At 44.8% G+C, this 19,141-nt stretch overlaps 1 protein-coding gene and 1 long non-coding RNA gene across 3 annotated transcripts; one reads left to right on the top strand and one right to left on the bottom strand.

Moving 5' to 3' along the window:
• Window positions 1-3,235: 3,235 nt before the first annotated feature.
• GTF3C4 (general transcription factor IIIC subunit 4) lies at window positions 3,236-18,306 on the bottom strand. Of its 2 annotated transcripts, none has more exons than XR_014543834.1 (5): window positions 17,842-18,249; window positions 11,161-14,103; window positions 9,545-11,036; window positions 7,419-7,507; window positions 3,236-6,660 (listed from the first exon to the last, which is right to left on the bottom strand). XR_014543834.1 is itself a non-coding variant. In XM_083596342.1 (5 exons), exons 1-5 carry the CDS (start codon window positions 18,247-18,249, stop codon window positions 6,596-6,598), a joined length of 2,517 nt encoding a protein of 838 aa, XP_083452468.1. In that variant the 5' UTR covers window positions 18,250-18,306; the 3' UTR covers window positions 3,236-6,595. The 2 variants fall into 2 exon arrangements, 1 of the variants encoding a protein (XP_083452468.1); XM_083596342.1 differs by having other exon boundaries at window positions 9,545-9,675; window positions 12,280-14,103; window positions 17,842-18,306.
• On the top strand, window positions 14,115-16,122 carry LOC310754610. Its single transcript, XR_014543922.1, has 2 exons — window positions 14,115-15,317; window positions 15,525-16,122. It is a non-coding gene; the product is annotated as an uncharacterized lncRNA (long non-coding RNA).
• Window positions 18,307-19,141: the final 835 nt, after the last annotated feature.

The following is a 19,141-nucleotide window of genomic DNA, read 5'->3' as shown; positions in this document are numbered from 1 at the left end:
ATAGGCACAAAGTTCTGTATTCACCTGTTTCAAATGAAGTGTATGAGTCAAAAGAAATCTATTCAAGCTTTTGAATGTAGCTGGAAAGAAAACAGGAAACCCATTCCAAGATTACAGGTTAGATCATTCAGATATTCCTAGAGAAGGGGTGGCAAACCACTGGACCTCCATGTTGCTGCTGGACTCCAATTCCCATCACCCCTGAACACTGGCCATGCTGAGTGGGGCGGATGGGAGTTGGGAATCCAACATCTTGAGGTCCACAAGTTAGTCACACTTGCCCTAGAGCATTCATGTCCAAAGTCCGTATTGGGGGCCTAATCCGGCCTGCCAGTTAGTATAATCCGGCCCCTGTGGCAGTTTATTTCCTGGGGTAAGATCCTAAAAAAACCTCAGCAACTTCAATCCTAAAAGAAGCTCAACAACTCCAACCACAAAGAAAGCTCAACAACTTCAATTCACTTTGGGTAAAATAATAAAAAAAAAGCTCAAGAACTTCAATCCTAAAAAAAAAGGTGAACTACTTTGGTTGGCCCTCACGGCCCTTCACTTCTTCAAATCTGGCCCTCTTTGAAAGAAGTTTGGACAGCACTGCCCTAGAGCCTTTTGGGCTCATTACTGCTATCTGTATGAGAGCTTCCTGATGCCTGGCCAACTGTTGTCAGACCAGAGGGACCACTGGCTTGATCAAGCATTAACATCATTTAGTATTCTCATCTCTTGCTTCTAGTTTCTGGATTTTTAAAAGACTGAAACTCCAAATAACTGTTATTGGAGGTTGGTCCCATCTGTCCTCTGTGAGCAAGAGGAAAAAGTAATGGAAAGGATGGTTTTCATTTTCACTCTGAGCCTTGGAAGAAAGGTTGTGATCTGCCCCAATTTCATCTTCAACTTAAGTGGGATGTGATAAAGGGGAGCAGTAAAGGCATCCTCTTCTATTTGTCTATTGGTTAGCTTTTCTAGTAAGGCTGTTTCCCATACTACACCCTTGTGCAGATTAATTGAAACAAACAATGAATTTAAGTAGTTTATTGTACAGTACAAAACTCACATATATGTACATTAGTAATGGATATGACCTCCGCTATTTTTAAGCAGCATTTGAACACGGTTTGGCATGGAGTCTACTAGTTTCGAACAGTCACTGTTGATTTTCGGATCCCTGTACCACACTTGAATCAGCGCCTGAATGAGCTTCTCCATAGTCGTACAGTCTACAGCACGGAGGCAACTTATGAATATAGCCCACCAATTGTCAATGGGATGTACGTCTGGGGAATTCTCTGGCCAATCAAGTACCTGTATTTGCTGCTCTGTCATGAATTTCTTCACCACTTTTGATGTGTGACAGGGGGCTAGGTTCTGCTACAATATCCCAGGACTGTCAGGATACCTCTTTTCCGGCTCTGGAATAACTCTCTTTCATAGAACCTCAACATATTGTGGTGAGCGCATCATTTCTTCTATTGACTGCAGGCTTCCAACACCATAATGATCAACTGAATTTTCGTGTTTGTTTTGGGTACAGGATTACGAGTAAGATAGAAAACATGCTTTGTTTCAATTAATTTGCACAAGGATGTACTTGATACCAGTGTTCCATGTTTATTCCTGACAGGTCCTTCCAGTGTCTGGCTATGATGTCTCTGGCTGCTGAGGGGGTTAGGAGCTCTTTATAGTAGGGGGGGGCACCAGGTGGCGTGTTGGAAGATGGCCGACAATAACATCTCTCTGACCCATACGAGGTAATTAAGGGGCTGCTATGGGAAGTATGCAGTCTTCCTACCCCCCCCCAGGAGACGGGGGGCGCTGCCTTGCCAGCGGTGTTCACAATGCACCCCCTGATCCGAGAGATGGGGGTGCCGAACACTTGGCACGAGCCCTCGGTGAAGTCAGATCTTCCTGACGCCGATTCCAATTAGTGCGTGCTGGTTGCTTCAGCTCGGAATTATAATTGGAAACATATGATTGGAATGAAGCTGAAGCACATACATCAAGTAATGTTCAAGAGATAAGACTGCTGATTAATGGATCTCTGTAACCGGGAGTGACGGATGGATAAGTAAATCTTCTGATGAATCACCACTAGGAGACTGTATGTTTGGAATGAAGGGGGGGTGGAGGAAAAAACTTTTTTTTTCTTTGCACGATGTGATATTAATAACCCTTCACCCCAGATAGAAATAAGACCGTTGCGTTTTTATTAATCACAAGCAGGAATTCAAGAACTGTGTGGGATGGATTATAACAGGAGAGAGGATTGGTGAACGGTGAGAAAGAGGAAAATTTTTATGACGCAGTTAAAAAATGGCATCTCGCCAAGACAGGCTTGCCGGAGAAAGAAGGACAGGGGGAGGAGAATCAGGATCGTTCGAAAGAGAAGGAATGTTGGAATGCAAGCTTGACCTGACAGAGCCTCCTGATTCATTTGATTTATTTGGCAAGCCTGAGAAAAGTAAAGGACCGAAGATTTTTTTTTTTTTATGGAAGCGTTGAACAGACGCTGTCCCTGAGCGATATGATCTTTGAAGAGTACAAAACCCACACAGAGGATGCCTGTTTTCAATCTGCTTGTGAAAATTATCAGAGATCGCAAAGAAAGGAATATACGATAACAACAAGAAGAGAAAGAAAGTAATAAAGGACTATCTGGATTGAACTGGATAGAACTGTCTAATTAAAGCAGTAATATAAGTGATGTTTGGACTCGTTCGGAGTTTTGGACTCGTGTGGAGCTTGATGTATGGGTACCCCCAACAAAATTTAAAATTTGGCTGTATAATTTGGAACTAATGTGATTTGGATAATGTGATGTGATTGGCCTGTTAATAAAAATTATTTATTTTTTTTAAAAAAAGGAGCTCTTTATAGTGTGAGTGGGCATTGTTATCTTGGAAGATGTTCAGTAGGGCCAGTTCTGGGGTGACTTCTAGTACCTGTTTAGTTATTTTGCTTATTTCTTGTATGACTGTTGTCCCTACGCCACCCCAGCCTCTCTCACCACCAAGGAAACATAACAAGTAAATAGAAAGAGAACCTACCCAAGTGACACTGACACAAAAGCATACACTAAGTAAAAGAACATAAGCTTTACCACCCCACCCCCACCCCCTCTCCCATCTCCCATCTCCCTCTTTTCTTCCCAACTCTATACTGCATATAACACCAATGTCTCACAACAAATGTAACTTGATCTGTAGAAAACACAACCTGAAGAAAGAGACAATGCATGTGCTTTTGTAAACGAGGAAAATCTTTAATAAAAATTATTTATATATATATAAAACTAAAGTGGGATGGATAAACTCCTCCTACATTCAATGTGTGGGGGGGTTTTTAAACACGCACAAACACACAGCAGAAGTGGGAGTCGTTTGGTTATGAGGGCAGCAGTCAGGAATAAGTCACAAGACAGAAGACTTTGCTAAGTTGTAAACCCATTTTGTCAGCAGCAGACTGGTGCTCCTCCATTTTGATTCTACAATGTTCCTTCATCAAAAATTGGCCCCTTCAACTGCCATGGGCTTGAGTCAGCCACTTGACAAGTTTTGTCACAGTCAAGACACTTGAAAAACAGAACTGAGCCTGAACTCAGCTCTCATGTGCTTCTGAGGGTTCAGTGGGTTCCTCCCATTGTTAAATCTCTCTGCATCTAAAGAAACTGGGCATTTACCTTTGGAAGGAAGTAGAAAGTCGATAAAGGAAAGAATTGAAGTCCATCTAGTAGAAGTACAGGTGCTGTATTTTGCCTGCATATAACCTCCCACACAACACCAAATCTATTACAGCAGTTTGTGGAGTTCTTCAGTAGTGCTGATTGATAAGAATTCAGCTCCATACACTCCACTCTCTTGCTCAGCTTACCATAGCAAGAATACATTGTTCAATATTTAATTAGCCTTTTGCACTGTTTTAATCCAATTAACCCAGCATACTGCCTAATGCGTACTATTTAGGTCCTCTCAATAGGCTGAGAATGGGCTCCAACAGGCAGAGCTCGGGGTGGGGGGTGGGGAGTGATCACTGGGAAGTAGCACTGCCTCCTCCAGCAGGGTCTACTCATCTCCAGAATAAAAAACAAAACAAAAAGTAGATCACTTTGCCACCAACCTATTGAGCCCAGTGTTGTCTACACTGATTTGTAGTTACTCTCAAGACTGCACTCACTGTTCTATTCAAGATCCTTTTAAACTGGAGGAGACCTTCATGCTGGAGTTGTAGGGTGAGGACTATCATCTTGACCTGCTTACATGGATCTTACATACCCATAGTGTGAAAGACCTTCTTGGAAAGTACAAGGGGAGCAGTAGAGAAAGCATTAGAACAAAGTCATCAGAGGCACTAAAAACATCAGCCCCAAAGCACAAAATGATTAACATAACCAACAACATTTTATGATCCCTTTCGGTTCACCTTGCCAATAAATTCCTATTTCCATGAACTGGTTGATCAATCCAAATTGACCTCCACCTTTTAAAGTGCAGTATTTTGGTCAAGGACAACTAAAAAGTGTACCTACAGCCTATGAACGGAGTCCTAGAGAATTCCTGCTCACTCCCATGAGCATGTCCTCAGAGGGCTTAGCCTAAATATGCAGAAGAATACTTGATTTTAACCTGCAGGAACTCTTTCCTGGTGACTTTATTATTTACAGAGAGAAGTGCTACAAATGTGCTCCCCACTACACAGTCTGAAGTAGTTCTGAGGACCTCTTGATTTATTCTGCTGCAGCTTGTAAGAACCTAAGAAGAGCCCTGCTGGATGAGGCCAATGACCCATCTAGTCCAGCATCCTGTTCTCACAGTGGCAACCAGAAGCCCCTTCTGGGATGCCCATAAGCAGGACCTGAGTACAAGAATACTCTCCCCTCAGGGGTGCCATCTCCTAGGAGCCGAGTCCTTTTGCCCTCCCAATTTTTTTGGGAGAGCCCCCAAGTCCAAAAGCGGCAGAGGCGGCCAAGCGTGGCGTGGCTTCAGTAGCTGGCTTCTCCTCCTCCAGTCATGGAGCAGAAGGAGCAGGGAAACAGACCCTGATGTTGGTAACAGCAGCAGCAGCAGCAGCAGCAGCAGGAGACACAGCCATTGAAGCCAGGCTGCCACTGCACTGCTGCCATGTTCGGCTCTGCCCCCAGCTCCTCCGACATCCTGACATCATGTACCACGACACACTCCTCCATTCACCTTCAGAAGCTGGCACCTCTGTCTCCCCTTCCCTCTGGTTTCCAACCACTGGTATTCAGAGGCATACCACCTTTGACAGCAGAGCGAGAACACAGCCTTATCCATCTGTCTAATCCTCTTATAAAGATCTGCAAGTTGGTTGCCATCACCACCTCCTGTGGGAGGGATCCAGCTGCAGATTCTGCCACAGCAAGCTGTAAATGTTTTAATTTTATTTAAAACATTTACACCCCACCTCTCTGCAAGCAGAGCCCTAAGCAGCTAAACTGAAATAAGAAAATGGATTTTTACAAGTGTTAGTTCTCTGGCTGGATAGCTTCATTTCATAAGACAAGAGTGAATGGCCGCAGAACTCTGGTGGGAAAGTTAGACATTTGCCTGGTTGCATTTTCTAAGGTATTGACTGCCAAAGCCAACAGCTACAAATAATGTATCCATCTATAATGGGAGGAAGAAGAATTCCTGGCAAGCATAATTGTTGCTAAAAAAAATAAAAGGCACTGGCAAAAATTTGGGAGGGGATTATGCGATTAGAAGGGGGAACTGGGCTGCAAGGGGGTAAAAATTCACTGGCAAGAAGAGTTTGATCAAAAATGCTGATGCTCAGACTTTTAGAAAAGAGGCCCTGTGTGACATGCTCCATTGCTGAAATAGCTTGATTAGCCTTTTAAAACTTACCCTCCCACATTTGGCACAGAGGGATTAACGTTTCCTATAAGAAGCCACTGGACTTGATTGCCAACCTCTGTAGGAGTGAAATAGTCAGGATTTTCACCCTCTTGTAATGGGCATGCAGGACATTTTAAAAAATATTCTTAAACCCGCATGTTATTTCTAAATATTTAATTGTCTCTGGCACAGTGAGCACCATTTGTTCAAAACATTTATTGAAAAATAAATGAAAGAGCAAAAAGCAGGCTCAAATCCTGCTGTCCTATGAATTTCTATGAATTCCTATGAAGTCCTATGAATTTCTATGAAGTCCTATGAAGTAGTAGTAGCAGCAGCAGCAGCAGCAGCAGCGGTATCCCCCACTGCTGGGATCTTTGCACGAAAAGCATCCCATTGCCAAATGAAGCAGGCTGGAGGGTGGTGTGAAGTCAGCCCCGGTGCATTTCTCCAATTCCAGACCCTACTTGACAAGAAAAGAAAGGAGTCAAGTACCAATGCTTAACTGGGATGGGTCAGGGCTGTTTCCAAAGTGTCTGTGCTGAAGTTTTCCCAACAGAAGGCTTTTCTGCTTCCTCTCAGGTTTGAAATGGGATGCTGGACCACTAAGCATGTCCAGCTCACTGTCTTCTACTCAAAAGTTCCTTTCTGGGTAATTTACATGCTTGCACCTTCAGGCAGTTTCCAGGATTAGAGTGGTGCTTTGTGCGCTGGAAAAACATACATCAGGCTCTCAATCTTGTTCTTTAGAAAACAGGAGAGTCACAAAAACTGCAAGGCCCCTGCAGCAACCTCTTGATCCAATCAGGATCTGAAAATAAGAAAACGGGTTGTTGGAGAACTAATGAGGAAAGGCGATAACGAAAGAGAAGGCCAATCATGAGACAATAGAGGGAAATGCCTCACAGTACAGTACACAGAATACTACCATACTTTTCCGTATGTAAGACTAGGTTTTTTAACTAATAATAATGTTAAAAAGGGGATAGTCTTATACACGGGGGCAACCCCCCCCCCATTTTCTTAATTTTGAGTCTTATACACGGGGGCATGTTATACACAGATAAATACTGTCTAAAGTGTTTTGAAGAAAATAATATGGGGGTTAGGGTGGTGGGAGGCACCACAAAGCACATTGTTCTGTGGTCACAAATATTCTTCACTTGTGTAATTATTTGCAAACGGTTATTGGGGAGCACAGATTTGCTTCAAAACATATTGGACCAAAGAAACAGCATTATGTGCAACTTGCGATCTTCTTGCCTTTTCTTTCATGGATGACTTCAGTCTCATTATGATACACAAAAGAAGATGACTCCCCACTCCAAGAAGTGCAACTTCTGGAATGAAATCTCAAGTGGATTTTGAAATGGAGAAATGAGAATCTATGACCTAACAAAAAGGTTAAGGTAAATCAATATCTGGGGTGTTTAGGCCTCACCCAGCTGATAGGAATGCTTGATAGGTGCCTAGGGTGGATCAATGCAGAGCCTGCATCTTTGCCCAGATCAGAAACTCAGCCAGACTCTGCCGCATCATCCACTCCTAGGTCTAAAGGAAAGAGCTCACCTTCTGGGGTTGGATTCCGGGCAATGCTGTCACGAAGCAAGCATCTTCTGTACACCAGGCTTTGGCAGGCTTGATAGGTAAGGAAGCACCTGCAGAAGTGGGAAAAGAATTATGGAAAGGCCTTTGTGTTTAAAAGGATCAGATGCTTCTCAGAATGCCATCTGTGCCACCCTTCGGATCATAGCTGGAGGACATGCAGCCCTCCAGATGCTATTGGACTCCAACTCCCATCAGTCCCAGCCTATAGAGCCAACTGTCAGGGTTGTTGGGAGCTGGAGTTCTGTAGAACTCCACAGGTTCCCTAGCCCTGTTTCAAATGATACCAGGAAAGGAAATACTGGACTGGATGAAATTAATTGAATTCTGCTCCCATGGGAATAAACAGGACGGGTAATGAGTAACTTGCCCAATAATTTCAGTGGGGCCTAAGATGAACTAACTTAGTCTGGATCCAAACTCTTCTAAACAGAAATCACCAGTTGGATGTAAATGTATAACACAACTAATGAAAGCAAATCAGATTATCCAAGACTAGTACAGGAAAAATATGAATTTCTTGACTGGGCAGGAAAGCAGGTAAGACACATAATTCATCTCTCCTATAAAGTGGGAAAAGAACACATTTAACCACTGTAGCTACAATGATATGCTTGCCTCCAAATCTCAAAATTCAAAATTTTGTCAAGCAAAATTTCCACTAGTTCTGCCCTGAGGCTTCAAGATCAGTTTTGATGGCCTGGGCACAGAATGTTAGCATCTTTTAGCAAATACACTCAAAATAATGATTCAGATGACATTATTTTTCAAACATTGTTGGCATGGTAGAACTATCCTGCATAATCTGAGGTAGTGATGCCAGTTACCCACCTTACTGAAACTTCCTGGCAACGTTGCCCAGCTACCAGTATTTGAGACTGCCACATTGTTGGTTTACACACATGTTTTTAGGGGTATACAAAAGTTTTTAAAATGAGTACATTTGAAAATACTGGGAAACTGTATCAAAAAAAACTACATCACTGTCAGGGAGGCAATCGGGAAACACTAGTTTCAAATCAGAACAGCCAAGATTTAACAGCACATTCAAAGGCTTACAAGTCTATAATGACAGAAACTTTGGTGGAACAGAATCTATTTGGTCAGATCTACCACAGGTTTCAAATCAATCTGGCAGCAACAAACAATTCTCCAATAGAGTTTTACTTGAGCACAGGCAGGTATCATACTCCAAATAGGCTCAATATTCAGCTTCAGCACTTGTAGTTTCATGATCAGATTCCGATTCCTATTCCTTTGGTTAATTTCTTTCAACTTAATGAATCTATACCCTTTGTTTCAGCCCATCTTAGGCTGCCAAGGCAATTTCTTGAGATAAAACACATTTCACACACACCAAGAAACAAGCACAAAGTTAAAACCATTTAAAGTTCTGACACAATTTTAAAGACAGGTTGGGGGGTGCAGATTTACAGATCTGTCCAAAACAGCACAGGCTGGGAAACACCTCTGGGTGTTGAATGCCCACTTGCCTCCCAGGAACCTCAAAAGCGATATAGTGGTACCTTGGGTTAAGAACTTAATTCGTTTTGGAGGTCCGTTCTTAACCTGAAACTGTTCTTAACCTGAAGCACCACTTTAGCTAATGGGGCCTCCCGCTGCTGCCGGAGCACGATTTCTGTTCTCATCCTGAAGCAAAGTTCTTAACCCGAGGTACTATTTCTGGGTTAGCAGAGTCTGTAACCTGAAGCGTATGTAACCTGAAGCGTATGTAACCCGAGGTACCACTGTACACCACATTCCAGTGTCTGTTGTGAACAAGATGGCAATGAGGGAAATGGCAAAAGTTAGGCACTCAGGCACACAACTGCCAACAGGCTGAAATAGCATTGAAAAGGAATTTCAAACTGTCTGCCTAAGAGCCATACTTCTCCAGCCCTTGCAAGCAAGCACCCTGCCTGTTTGCAGACTTTCTCAGGCAAGCAGAGATCAACCTGATTCTAACTCTCTGCTCCCCTCGGCATGCAGAAAGGCATTTCACAGCCACGGATAAACACCTGCCCCCTCCCTCCACTTGGCTAAATCAGAAAGAAGGGAACCTGACAGCGCTTGCTTGAAGTTGGGCTTACCTGAGCCAAATGTGTCCATTGGAGCAAACTGCCTGCTTGCGATCTGTGAACGGCAGGATCTCTTTGCACAAGCTGCAGTGCTCTGGGAAAGTCTGTTTGTTCATTTTCTTTAAGATATGCCCAATCAGCACCTGGGAACACACAGCAGCAGCAGTCAGTAGCAGCACTTATAGGAAGAGACAGCTGCCTGCTGAAAGGTGGGGAAATCTCACAGGAGTTGTGAGGCGGGCTTTCTGAAGAACACAAGATGCAAAAGCCCAAGCCCTGCTTAAAAGGAATACAACAGAATGAAAAAGCAACAAAGGCGTCTCAGGCATGCAAAATGCAGAGTGAATGACTTCTCCGCATGCCGCTCAGGTAGTCTGAGGAACTTAATTGCCCTAACCCCCCATGCATTTCGGAAGAAAACTGATGGTTGAAGGTAAATCGAAAAGAGAGGAGCTTTGCCTCAAAGCGCATGTTACCACTCAAGAGAACATGATAAAATATTTTTGAACACTCTTTCTTATGTCAGCAGAGTTTCAAGTCTTAGCTACTTAGGAAGCTGCAGAAAAATACAGGATTGTGGCAACCACGGCACTGCACAATTGTTATTTATGTAGAACCATCAATGGAGGCAGGGCTCTATGGACCACCTGCTCCCACATCAACCAAGCAGAAAGATCTTTTGCTGTGGCTCTTAAGAGTTTTGCAATCATCACAGATTAAAAAGGAAACAAAAGAGAAGGCTTCTTCATCTAGGGTATCCCAAGCTGGGGAACTCTCCTGAAGCAGGAGTGGTCAGTAGGGCAGGGTGGTAGTGCTTACCTGGCTTCCCAATTTCAAGGTTGCTGCTAGTTAACAAGAGGAAGAAGGGAGGTTGGCATGGTGCAGGCATCAGACTGGTTGCAACCTCCCAATGCCAACCTCCTGGCCACCTGCACCCTTCCCCTGGTACATGGCAACAATCTTGGTGTTGGGAATCCAAGTAAGCCTTGCTGACTGCTCCAGCCTCAAGGAAGCTAACCTGGCCCCCACTTTATCATCTAGAAGGCATCAGCTTCATACATTTTTATTCTCTCAGACACTGTAATGGTTTGTACTTTAAGATCGTAATGGAAGGAGTATACATTTTAAAACCACTGGAATTGAAGTTGGGGTTGTTGTTTTTACTTTCCAGTTTAATTGCTATTTTGTGTACAGGCAGCCCCCTGTTTATGCACATTCAGTATGTCTGCTCATGTATATGCGAATCACACCGAACCTGGAAGTGACTTGGAAATGTCATAAAAACATCACTAAAAGGGTGGGATGAAGGCAGAGCCGGGGTGGAACATGGTGTTTGCAGGTGTTTTCGATGGGTTTCAATTACACCCCATTTCATCAACGTGTGCAGTGCCTTGGAACATAACTCTGCGTAAATGGGGGGCTGCCAGTATTGTGCTAATTATGTTATTTGTTACCTTCATATGGTTTTATTGCATATTTTATTACTGTTATGTTTTAAACTGTACTGTAAGCATCCAAAGTTGAAACACGAAAGCTCATACCAAGAACTAACTTAGTTGGTCTTTAAGGTGCTACTGGAAGGAAAACAAATTTTTTTTGTTTTGACTATGGCAGACCAACACGGCTACCTATCTGTAACTGCATCCAAAGTTGAATATTGTGAAGGACTGTATATAAATACATTAATGATAGTAAATAAATAAGACATAAACAAAAGGTCAGGTCCCCCGCCCCAAGGATCTTACAATTCATATGTCAACTGGAAAGGCAGCAGGGGAAGGCCCTAGCACTCCCTCCTAATAAGTGTGATGTTTTGACTTCTACAAATATTTACTGATTTTATTTAGGATATTAATATACCACTGGGTGACTCACAAGTTTGAAAGCAGTTTGTGAAAAAGTGGCTTACAAGTAGGTTTCAAGAAAGTTGCTCGCAGTCCAGTTTAGCATAAGTAAGCAGTCTCCTCTGCCTTACAGACTGTCTATACAGGTGCCACTTGTCTTGGGGGGACAAGCAACCCTTTCCCACCCCAACCCCGCCAGACCAAATTCAGGATCAGATAATGCCCAGACCAGGAGGACAAGGTAGCTTCTGCCACACAGTTCTTTCCTCAGACAGGTGATTTGATGGTAGTTAGAATCGTCACAGAAGGGGAGTGACGCAGAGTTGTCTGTGGTAGTTCTGGCCTTAGCAAAGAGCACCTCCCCTTTGCTCCCTGATGAGATCTGGCATTAGATCAGATCAACAAGTCCACGATATTTACAGAAGCCAGTAACAGAAGTTGTGATCCTCTGGCAGACCCTCAAGAACTATTAGGAATCCAAACTATAACTTGCTAATATGGGCAGGTGGGACCTGCTTTCTTTGACAGCAGCGCAGTCAGTGCTACCAGATCTGCCTAGTGAATAAGGACAGATAAACACTGAAGGGCATCAGAAGCCTGCACCAATGACCTAGACACAGTAGCCTTTGACTTTTCCAGATTAGAGACCATCTTTTTAAAATTTTAATATGCACCAAGGTTTACAGTTGGCTTTTGAATTGTGGTTTGTTTGTCACACATAACAAGAAACTATGGTTGCTTCGCTGATTGCACAAAGAGAGGAGCAAAGTGAGAGAAATGGGGCTGTATGTGCATACATGAAGCTGGTGCATATCCTGGTTTCTTAAGCCAGGATTTGATAGGGCAAACTAAGCCATGCTATCCTACTGCAACCCAACAGCTTTTATGCTGGGATGCACTTACCCTTGCTGTCCTGTCATCATAACTTTCATCAGACATTAAGAAGTCGCAGACTCCCCTCGTGGGAATGCTGGTGTTCTCCGTAATCCATGTGTGCAGGTAGACTTCGCCCAACACTTGCTTCATATGTTCCCGTGTCAAATGCATTTCAACTGCTTCAATCTGAGCTTGGATTTCAAGAAGCTTATCTTCCATTGGCTCCCGTCCTCCTATGTCACTGGAGTAGACAAGAGAGTCATCTGCCAGATCATCCACATCTGCTCCTCGGATTATGTCGCTTGGATTCTGCTTGCTGCCCTGTTTTGAAGTGCCTTTGTCTTGTTGATGATCTTCACTGGTGCCCATCCCAGGGGAATGTGCTATTAAGACTTTTGTGTCCTCATGGGTTGGCTTCCACAGGGCCTCAGAGGGAGCCTTCTGCAGTGACTGGTACAAAATCCGCAAGAGAAACAGTTTAAAGCGCCAAAAATAAGTGGACCCAAAGCTCTCAATCTTTTTCTCCAAGGCTTCCTGTAGGAATCGTGGAATGTGCTTATCTTTCAAGATCTTCCAGCGGACAAGATCCGTGAGGTCAACCTGCTTGAAAAGGTTTTGGACAGATGATTCTAGCAGCTGGGCTGCTGCCTCCTCAAATGTTTTAAGAGTCACAAACTGGACCTGGTAGCTCTTGGTGATAGGGTGGAGGCCATTGGTCATGCCTTCTGTGGTCACTACCGCCAGGTACACCCCACATGGGCTCACTGCGATCCCATGAGTCCGCACAGAGCCAAGCACTTCAGACAACTTTATCAGCTGGTGCTCAAACTTCAATGCAACATCTGTGAAGATGGGAATCAGCTGCCTGACCTTCCCATCAATAGAACATGTGTAGACAGTCCCATTCTGTTTGTCTGTTGTCATGGAAATGATTGGGAGAGAGTGGAGCCCTGTAACATGTGAATTATGAACATTTAAACCTGCTTTGGAGATTAAAAGAAGACACCAGAACACATAGCATCCTCTTGCGGCCACCACTAAGCTACAGCTGCATTTCTGATATGGGTGATAGAGAGAAATGCTCTTGATGCTGTGTACAGGCAACTGGTCCATCTCTTGCCACAAAACCACCGGTTGCCTGAGGGTGAAATAGCCCTTGACTGCTTTAAGGTTGACGGGGAGGATTTTAACGGGTCCAAAAGCACTCCCAACAATGAGACCACTCATCTTCCTATTATTGTGCTCATATTCCCACCATGACAATACACTGGGGGAAGTGATTCCTGATTCAATAGTATTGCAAGAGGTAATTGATTCCTTGCCCATAAATGGGAGCTGGAACTGCCAGATGGCAATATTGCCATTGTCAAAGATTCCGGCTAGCAGCACGCTGCCCACATCCCGACACTCATTATTATGCTTCACCTGTTGGGTGGTGCAGATTCCAGACCATTCCATGCGCACCAGGGTCTGCATGCTGTGCCTTCTCTGGAATTCGGAGAAGTCCCCTAAATCCACCCTGGGACCCTCACCCTTACAAAGCCGGTAGCCGTTCTCAAACAGGCGTTCTCCATAGAGCTCAGTCAGGTCAACCAACTGCACCCACTGAAGTCTGTCAAGGTTAGCGTGGATGGTCAACCTGTTGTCCATGGTTAATGCTGCCAGGAGGCACCTGCTGTTTGCATCACAGCCCAGCGGAGACCAACTGGAGTATCTGAAGCCTCGCATGGACGGCAGCGACTTCCCTTCGGGGTTAAACACCCTGTCCAACATAAACGTCTGGCTCACAGTTGGATCCTTAGAACTGGCAAACTTTTCCTTACATTCAGCAACTTCCTTTTTGGAACCAACCTGAAAAAGAATAAGTGTGTTAAAAAAATAACAATTAAACATTTTACTAGCTTGTTCAAAATGAAGGCTGGTGTAGCAGCTTAAAGGTATATAAATGAGCTACTTTTAGCAAAAGCCTGGTGCAATACTGGTGAAAACATCTGATCAAGCAAGCTCTTGCCACAACTTTGAACACTCTAGCATTAAATACCATAAGAGCAGCCCAGTAAGATCAGACTGAAGACCTATCTTATGGAGGTCCAAATTTTTATACCAAGTGGGCGGCTGTAGTAGTTTGACATGGAAACTGTGAGCAGCACACTGGATGTGGCCCTTGGGCTGCATGTTGGACCACTCTGGCACAATAGCCACCTGCTGTCATTGTTCCCCTGCAAATGGTAAGTATTCAGAAGCCTCTGAGCCTGGAGGTAATATAACCATCATGACAAGTAGTCACTGATAGCCTTATTCTCCATGAAGTTGACTAATTTCCTTTAAAATCAGTCCAAGTCAGTGGCCATCACTACACCATGTGACAGCAGATTCCATAGTTTAAGTACATGCTGCACCAAGAAGTCCCTCTTTTTGTCTGTCCTGAGTCTCTCACCATTCTGCTTTATTGCATGACCCCATTGGGTTCTATTCTTATGAGAAAAGGAGAATATTATTATAACTTATTCTTATTGCCCACCTTTGCTCCATAAAGAGGCAAAGGCAGTTAACAATGATCAAAGTAATAGAAATTATAGAAATACAAACTGTTATATTTAGCACATTTCCTTCTGGCTTTGTAAGAACAGAGCAATAGCCCTCCTGGATCAGACCCAATGCCATGCAATTCAGCATTCTGGATTGTATTACAACTTAGTTCTACTCAGAATACTCACTGAAACTGATATATTTATTTCATATTTTATTTATCTCATAAAATTAATACACTGCTTGATTGCTTTTTAAAAAAACAAAACCCTAAAAGCAGAGAGGACTAAAATACATTCATTTTATGGGATCTACTTTAAGTAGAACTAAGTTGGATACATTCCTCTGTTTCTTGCTGCAAGCAAGCCAAGGACACTCAGAAGTAGGATATGAAGACAATCACATTCTCGTTTGTCCTAAACACTCGATACTTAGAGGCAGTTATCATGACCCCATAGCCCTATCCTCCATGAATCTGTCCAGTCCTTGTCAGAAAGTAAGACAGTGTCAGCAGGATTGAACTAAAAGTCTATGGAGTCAAGCTTTCTGTCAACAGTAGCCACCCAAATTTATTTTATTTTACTTATCTTTTTTCATAAAAAAACATTTTTATGCCACCTTTTAGGCCAAAGCAATTTGTGACACACTGAAAATCAGTACAACAACTAAAACACTGTTAACAGAATCATTCAGAGACTAAAAAAGCAAGGAAAATGGAATGAGAATATCAACCGCCCAATCAGCCACTGCTGAACATCAGATGAAATAAAAACATTTCTAGCTGCCTGCCCAAAAGTCAACTGGGATTGGTCCAATCTAATCCTATTTGGGGAGCGAATTCTACGGCCAGTGAGCTGCTGAAGAAAAGGCCCTGCCTGGTATTCCCAACCACCAAAACCTGTTCAGAAGGTGATTGTAACCTATAAGCCATTGCAAATGAGAGGAAGAAGTCTTCCAGATATCCTGGCCCCCTTGAAGAGGGCCTGGAAACAGAAGCCATTGCGTTCCTATCACCATCAGTCCCAGCCACACTGGAAAATGGTCAGGGATGATGGGAGCTGTAGTCCAGCAAAATCTGGAGAGCAGTAAGTTTCCCATTCTTGATTTGACTAAAAGTCATTTGACATGAGCAGGAGGGAGGGACTGTGGCTTTCATTTAAGAGCCCTCTTACCATCTCTCCCCACGCCCAATCGTTCAAGAATGAGACTTGCAGTCAAGCCCACATCTTGCAGCAGTAAGTTCCACATGCTGGCCATGCCTTGTTCTAGATATGTAAAGCACAGAGGTGCACAGACTTCAGGTTTGTGGGATATACTTTGTTTTAGTTTTTTTTTTTAAAATAGAACTCTGAGTTAATAAACCAAACCAGCTATGATGTGGAAGACAAGCACAAGAAAATCTGAGCCCGGAAATGAAAAGAATTCCTAACTTTTCACCCCAAAATTCACTTCTGATTACCCAAAGTTTCTTCGCTTCAGTAGTAGCAAAGGGTGGGACTCATTTCACTGCTGCTGTTAAAACACCTGAAATCCTTCCAGAATTATTGCAAACCACCCAGAGATCTGGTGGTTCCACCTGGTACGTAGGCTAAGACCCTACCTGCCCGCAGACTGTCTTGCCAGAGTGGTGCATGCTCTAGTTATCTCCCGCTTGGACTACTGCAACGCGCTCTGTGTGGGGCTACCTTTGAAGGTGACCTGGAAACTGCAATTAATCCAGAATGCGGCAGCTAGACTGGTGACTGGGAGTGGCCGCCGGGACCACATAACACCGGTCCTGAGAGATCTGCATTGGCTCCCAGTACGTTTCCGAGCACAATTCAAAGTGTTGGTGCTGACCTTTAAAGCCCTAAACGGCCTCGGTCCTGTATACCTGAAGGAGCGTCTCCCCCGCTATCTTTCAGCCCGGACACTGAGATCCAGTGCCGAGGGCCTTCTGGCAGTTCCCTCATTGCGAGAAGTGAGGTTGCAGGGAACCAGACAGAGGGCCTTCTCGGTAGTGGCACCCACCCTGTGGAACACCCTCCCATCAGATGTCAAGGAAATAAGCAGCTATCCTATCTTTAAAAGACATCTGAAGGCAGCCCTGTTTAGGGAAGCTTTTAATACTTAATGCTGTACTGTTTTTAACATTTGATTGGGAGCTGCCCGGAGTGGCTGGGGAAACTCAGCCAGATGGGCGGGGTATAAACAATAAATAATAATAATAATAATAATAATAATAATAATAATAATAATAATCATCTACCAGGAGATCTACCATGTGGTGTAGTGGTTGGTGTTGGACTATGGAAGAGGTGCAGGAAACCCTTTTCATCCCTTCATAGGGAGGATATGACAGTGGTAGATGGGGCCAGAGGACAAGTGGGCAGAGCAGCAACAACAAAACTTTTGCACGTTCCAGTCATTCAAATATCAGAGGTTTCAACCATCTGACTTTTCTACCTAGGCAAGAAAGAGGCAGTTTGAAGGCACATTTCAGTGAGGCAAAAAAATGGTGTGGAGCAGGATATCTGAGGGTGTGTGGCCTGAATAGGGGGTGTGGTCTAGGGAGAGTTCCAAGGGCCAGATTGATTGGGGCCTGGGGCCACATTCATGCTCCTGAGGTCTCCTAACCCTAGACTAGGATCTGTAAGACTCAAATCACCACTCAGCCACATAAAGCTCATTAGGTGACCTTGGGCCAGCCTGTGTTTCTCTTTGCCTAACCTAACATGCTGGATTACTGTGAGAATAAGGATCGCTTACTTCATTAAGCAGAGAGTGGAAGAACCATGTTAAGCTACTTTGCTCCCCTTGCAGAAAAAGCAAGGTCTGCATGCGATTCCTGCACTGCAGGGGGTTGGACTACATGATGGGGGGGGGGGGTCCTTCCAACTCTATGCCATTTGAGAGCACAGGCTGCGCTTAACGTTAGTCCTACTGAGAGTGAACTCCTTTAAAACAGACACACCTCCGCATCCTGTGGCGGTGGGTTCCGCTGGTTGATCATGCACACGGCGTGCATGCCTAGACGCGGCCGCCCATCCCACCCTGCAGCGGTCGCCATCCATTGCCCACCTTGAGGTGACAGGCGGCGGCGGGGGCCGGCACGGCCGTGCGGTGGATGACGAGGTCAGCGCCGCTGCTTCCACCTCCTCCTCCTCCTCCTCCGCCGCCGCCTTGGACGTCGCTGAGCTGCTCCAGGACAGCGATGCTGCGGGCTGTGCAGACCGACACGCGGTGGTCCTCGGACCAAGCCAGCGGCTCCACACCGCTCACGCCGTGCTGCAGCCGCACTGCCGGCTCGCGACGCACCGCCGTCAAGCGGAACCCCGCGCTGCCGCTGCTCGGTCCCGCCGCCTCGTCGTCTTCCTCCTCTTCCTCTTCTTGAGGCGGCTCAGCCTCCTCGTCGTCGTCGTTCCCCTCTGTCAGCGGCGACGCTGCCGGCTCCACTGCTGGGCTTCCCTCAGCCGCCGCCATCGCCATCTTATCGCCGCCTTAAAGGCCGCGCGACCCTCCCCTCCACCCCCGCGACGCTCCACCGCCGCCAACCGTCACTGCCCACCATCCGAACACAGAGAGCCCATGCGCCGCCGCGCTTAGTGGGGCCTGAGAGGAAGGACCTTAGTTTATCTCTCGCGTGTGTGGCGGGGAGGGAGAATCGGTTCGAGGGGTGTCTAATTTAGTGCCTGAGAAAACGAATTCGGATTTTTGAGTGTGCGGGTGTTTTTTTGTATTAGCAGAGGATGGCAATTACGGTATTTTATTTTGTTTAGCATCCCTGGGGGGCTTTATCCAAGCATTAGTTTAATTTTTTGTTATTGTTACTCGCTTTTTTTTTTTACCAGGGCAACTCAAAGCGATGTACATACATTAAAATTGGCCTAAAAAGTAGAGAACAAAAGGAGTGGCTATCCAGGCGTTGCAAGGTTACGCTATTATTTTATGTTGCTTTTATTTATACCCCACCTACTTTTCCTTCTCCCCGTTTTGCCCTCACAACAACCCTCCGAGGTAGGCTAGTTAGGCTGAGAGTGAGTGGCTGGCCCAAAGTCACCCAGTGACCTCCATGGCCGAGTGGAGAGATTCGAAGACTGGTGTCCCAGGTTCTAGTCCGACACTAGATCCACTACAGCACACTGACTCTATTATTAACATTATCATTTATGACACCCCCAGCCTCAGGTTCTAGGACAGGTTATAACAATTAAAACGCTATGTTAAAAACGACTTGGAGTCACATAAGATGGGTCCTAAAATTACACCTTTCAATTGTGGAAAGCGCGCGGGGGGGGGGGAGAAAAGTTCCTATTATCATGTTTTTGTGTGTGTGTTGTGAGTGTCCGCAACCAAAGTAACTCGAATCAAACAGGAAAAA

The sequence above is a fragment of the Podarcis filfolensis genome (assembly GCF_964270895.1).
Source record: "Podarcis filfolensis genome assembly, chromosome: Z".
Classification (NCBI taxonomy): Eukaryota; Metazoa; Chordata; class Lepidosauria; order Squamata; family Lacertidae; genus Podarcis; species Podarcis filfolensis.
This window is presented reverse-complemented; position numbering and strand designations above follow the sequence as displayed.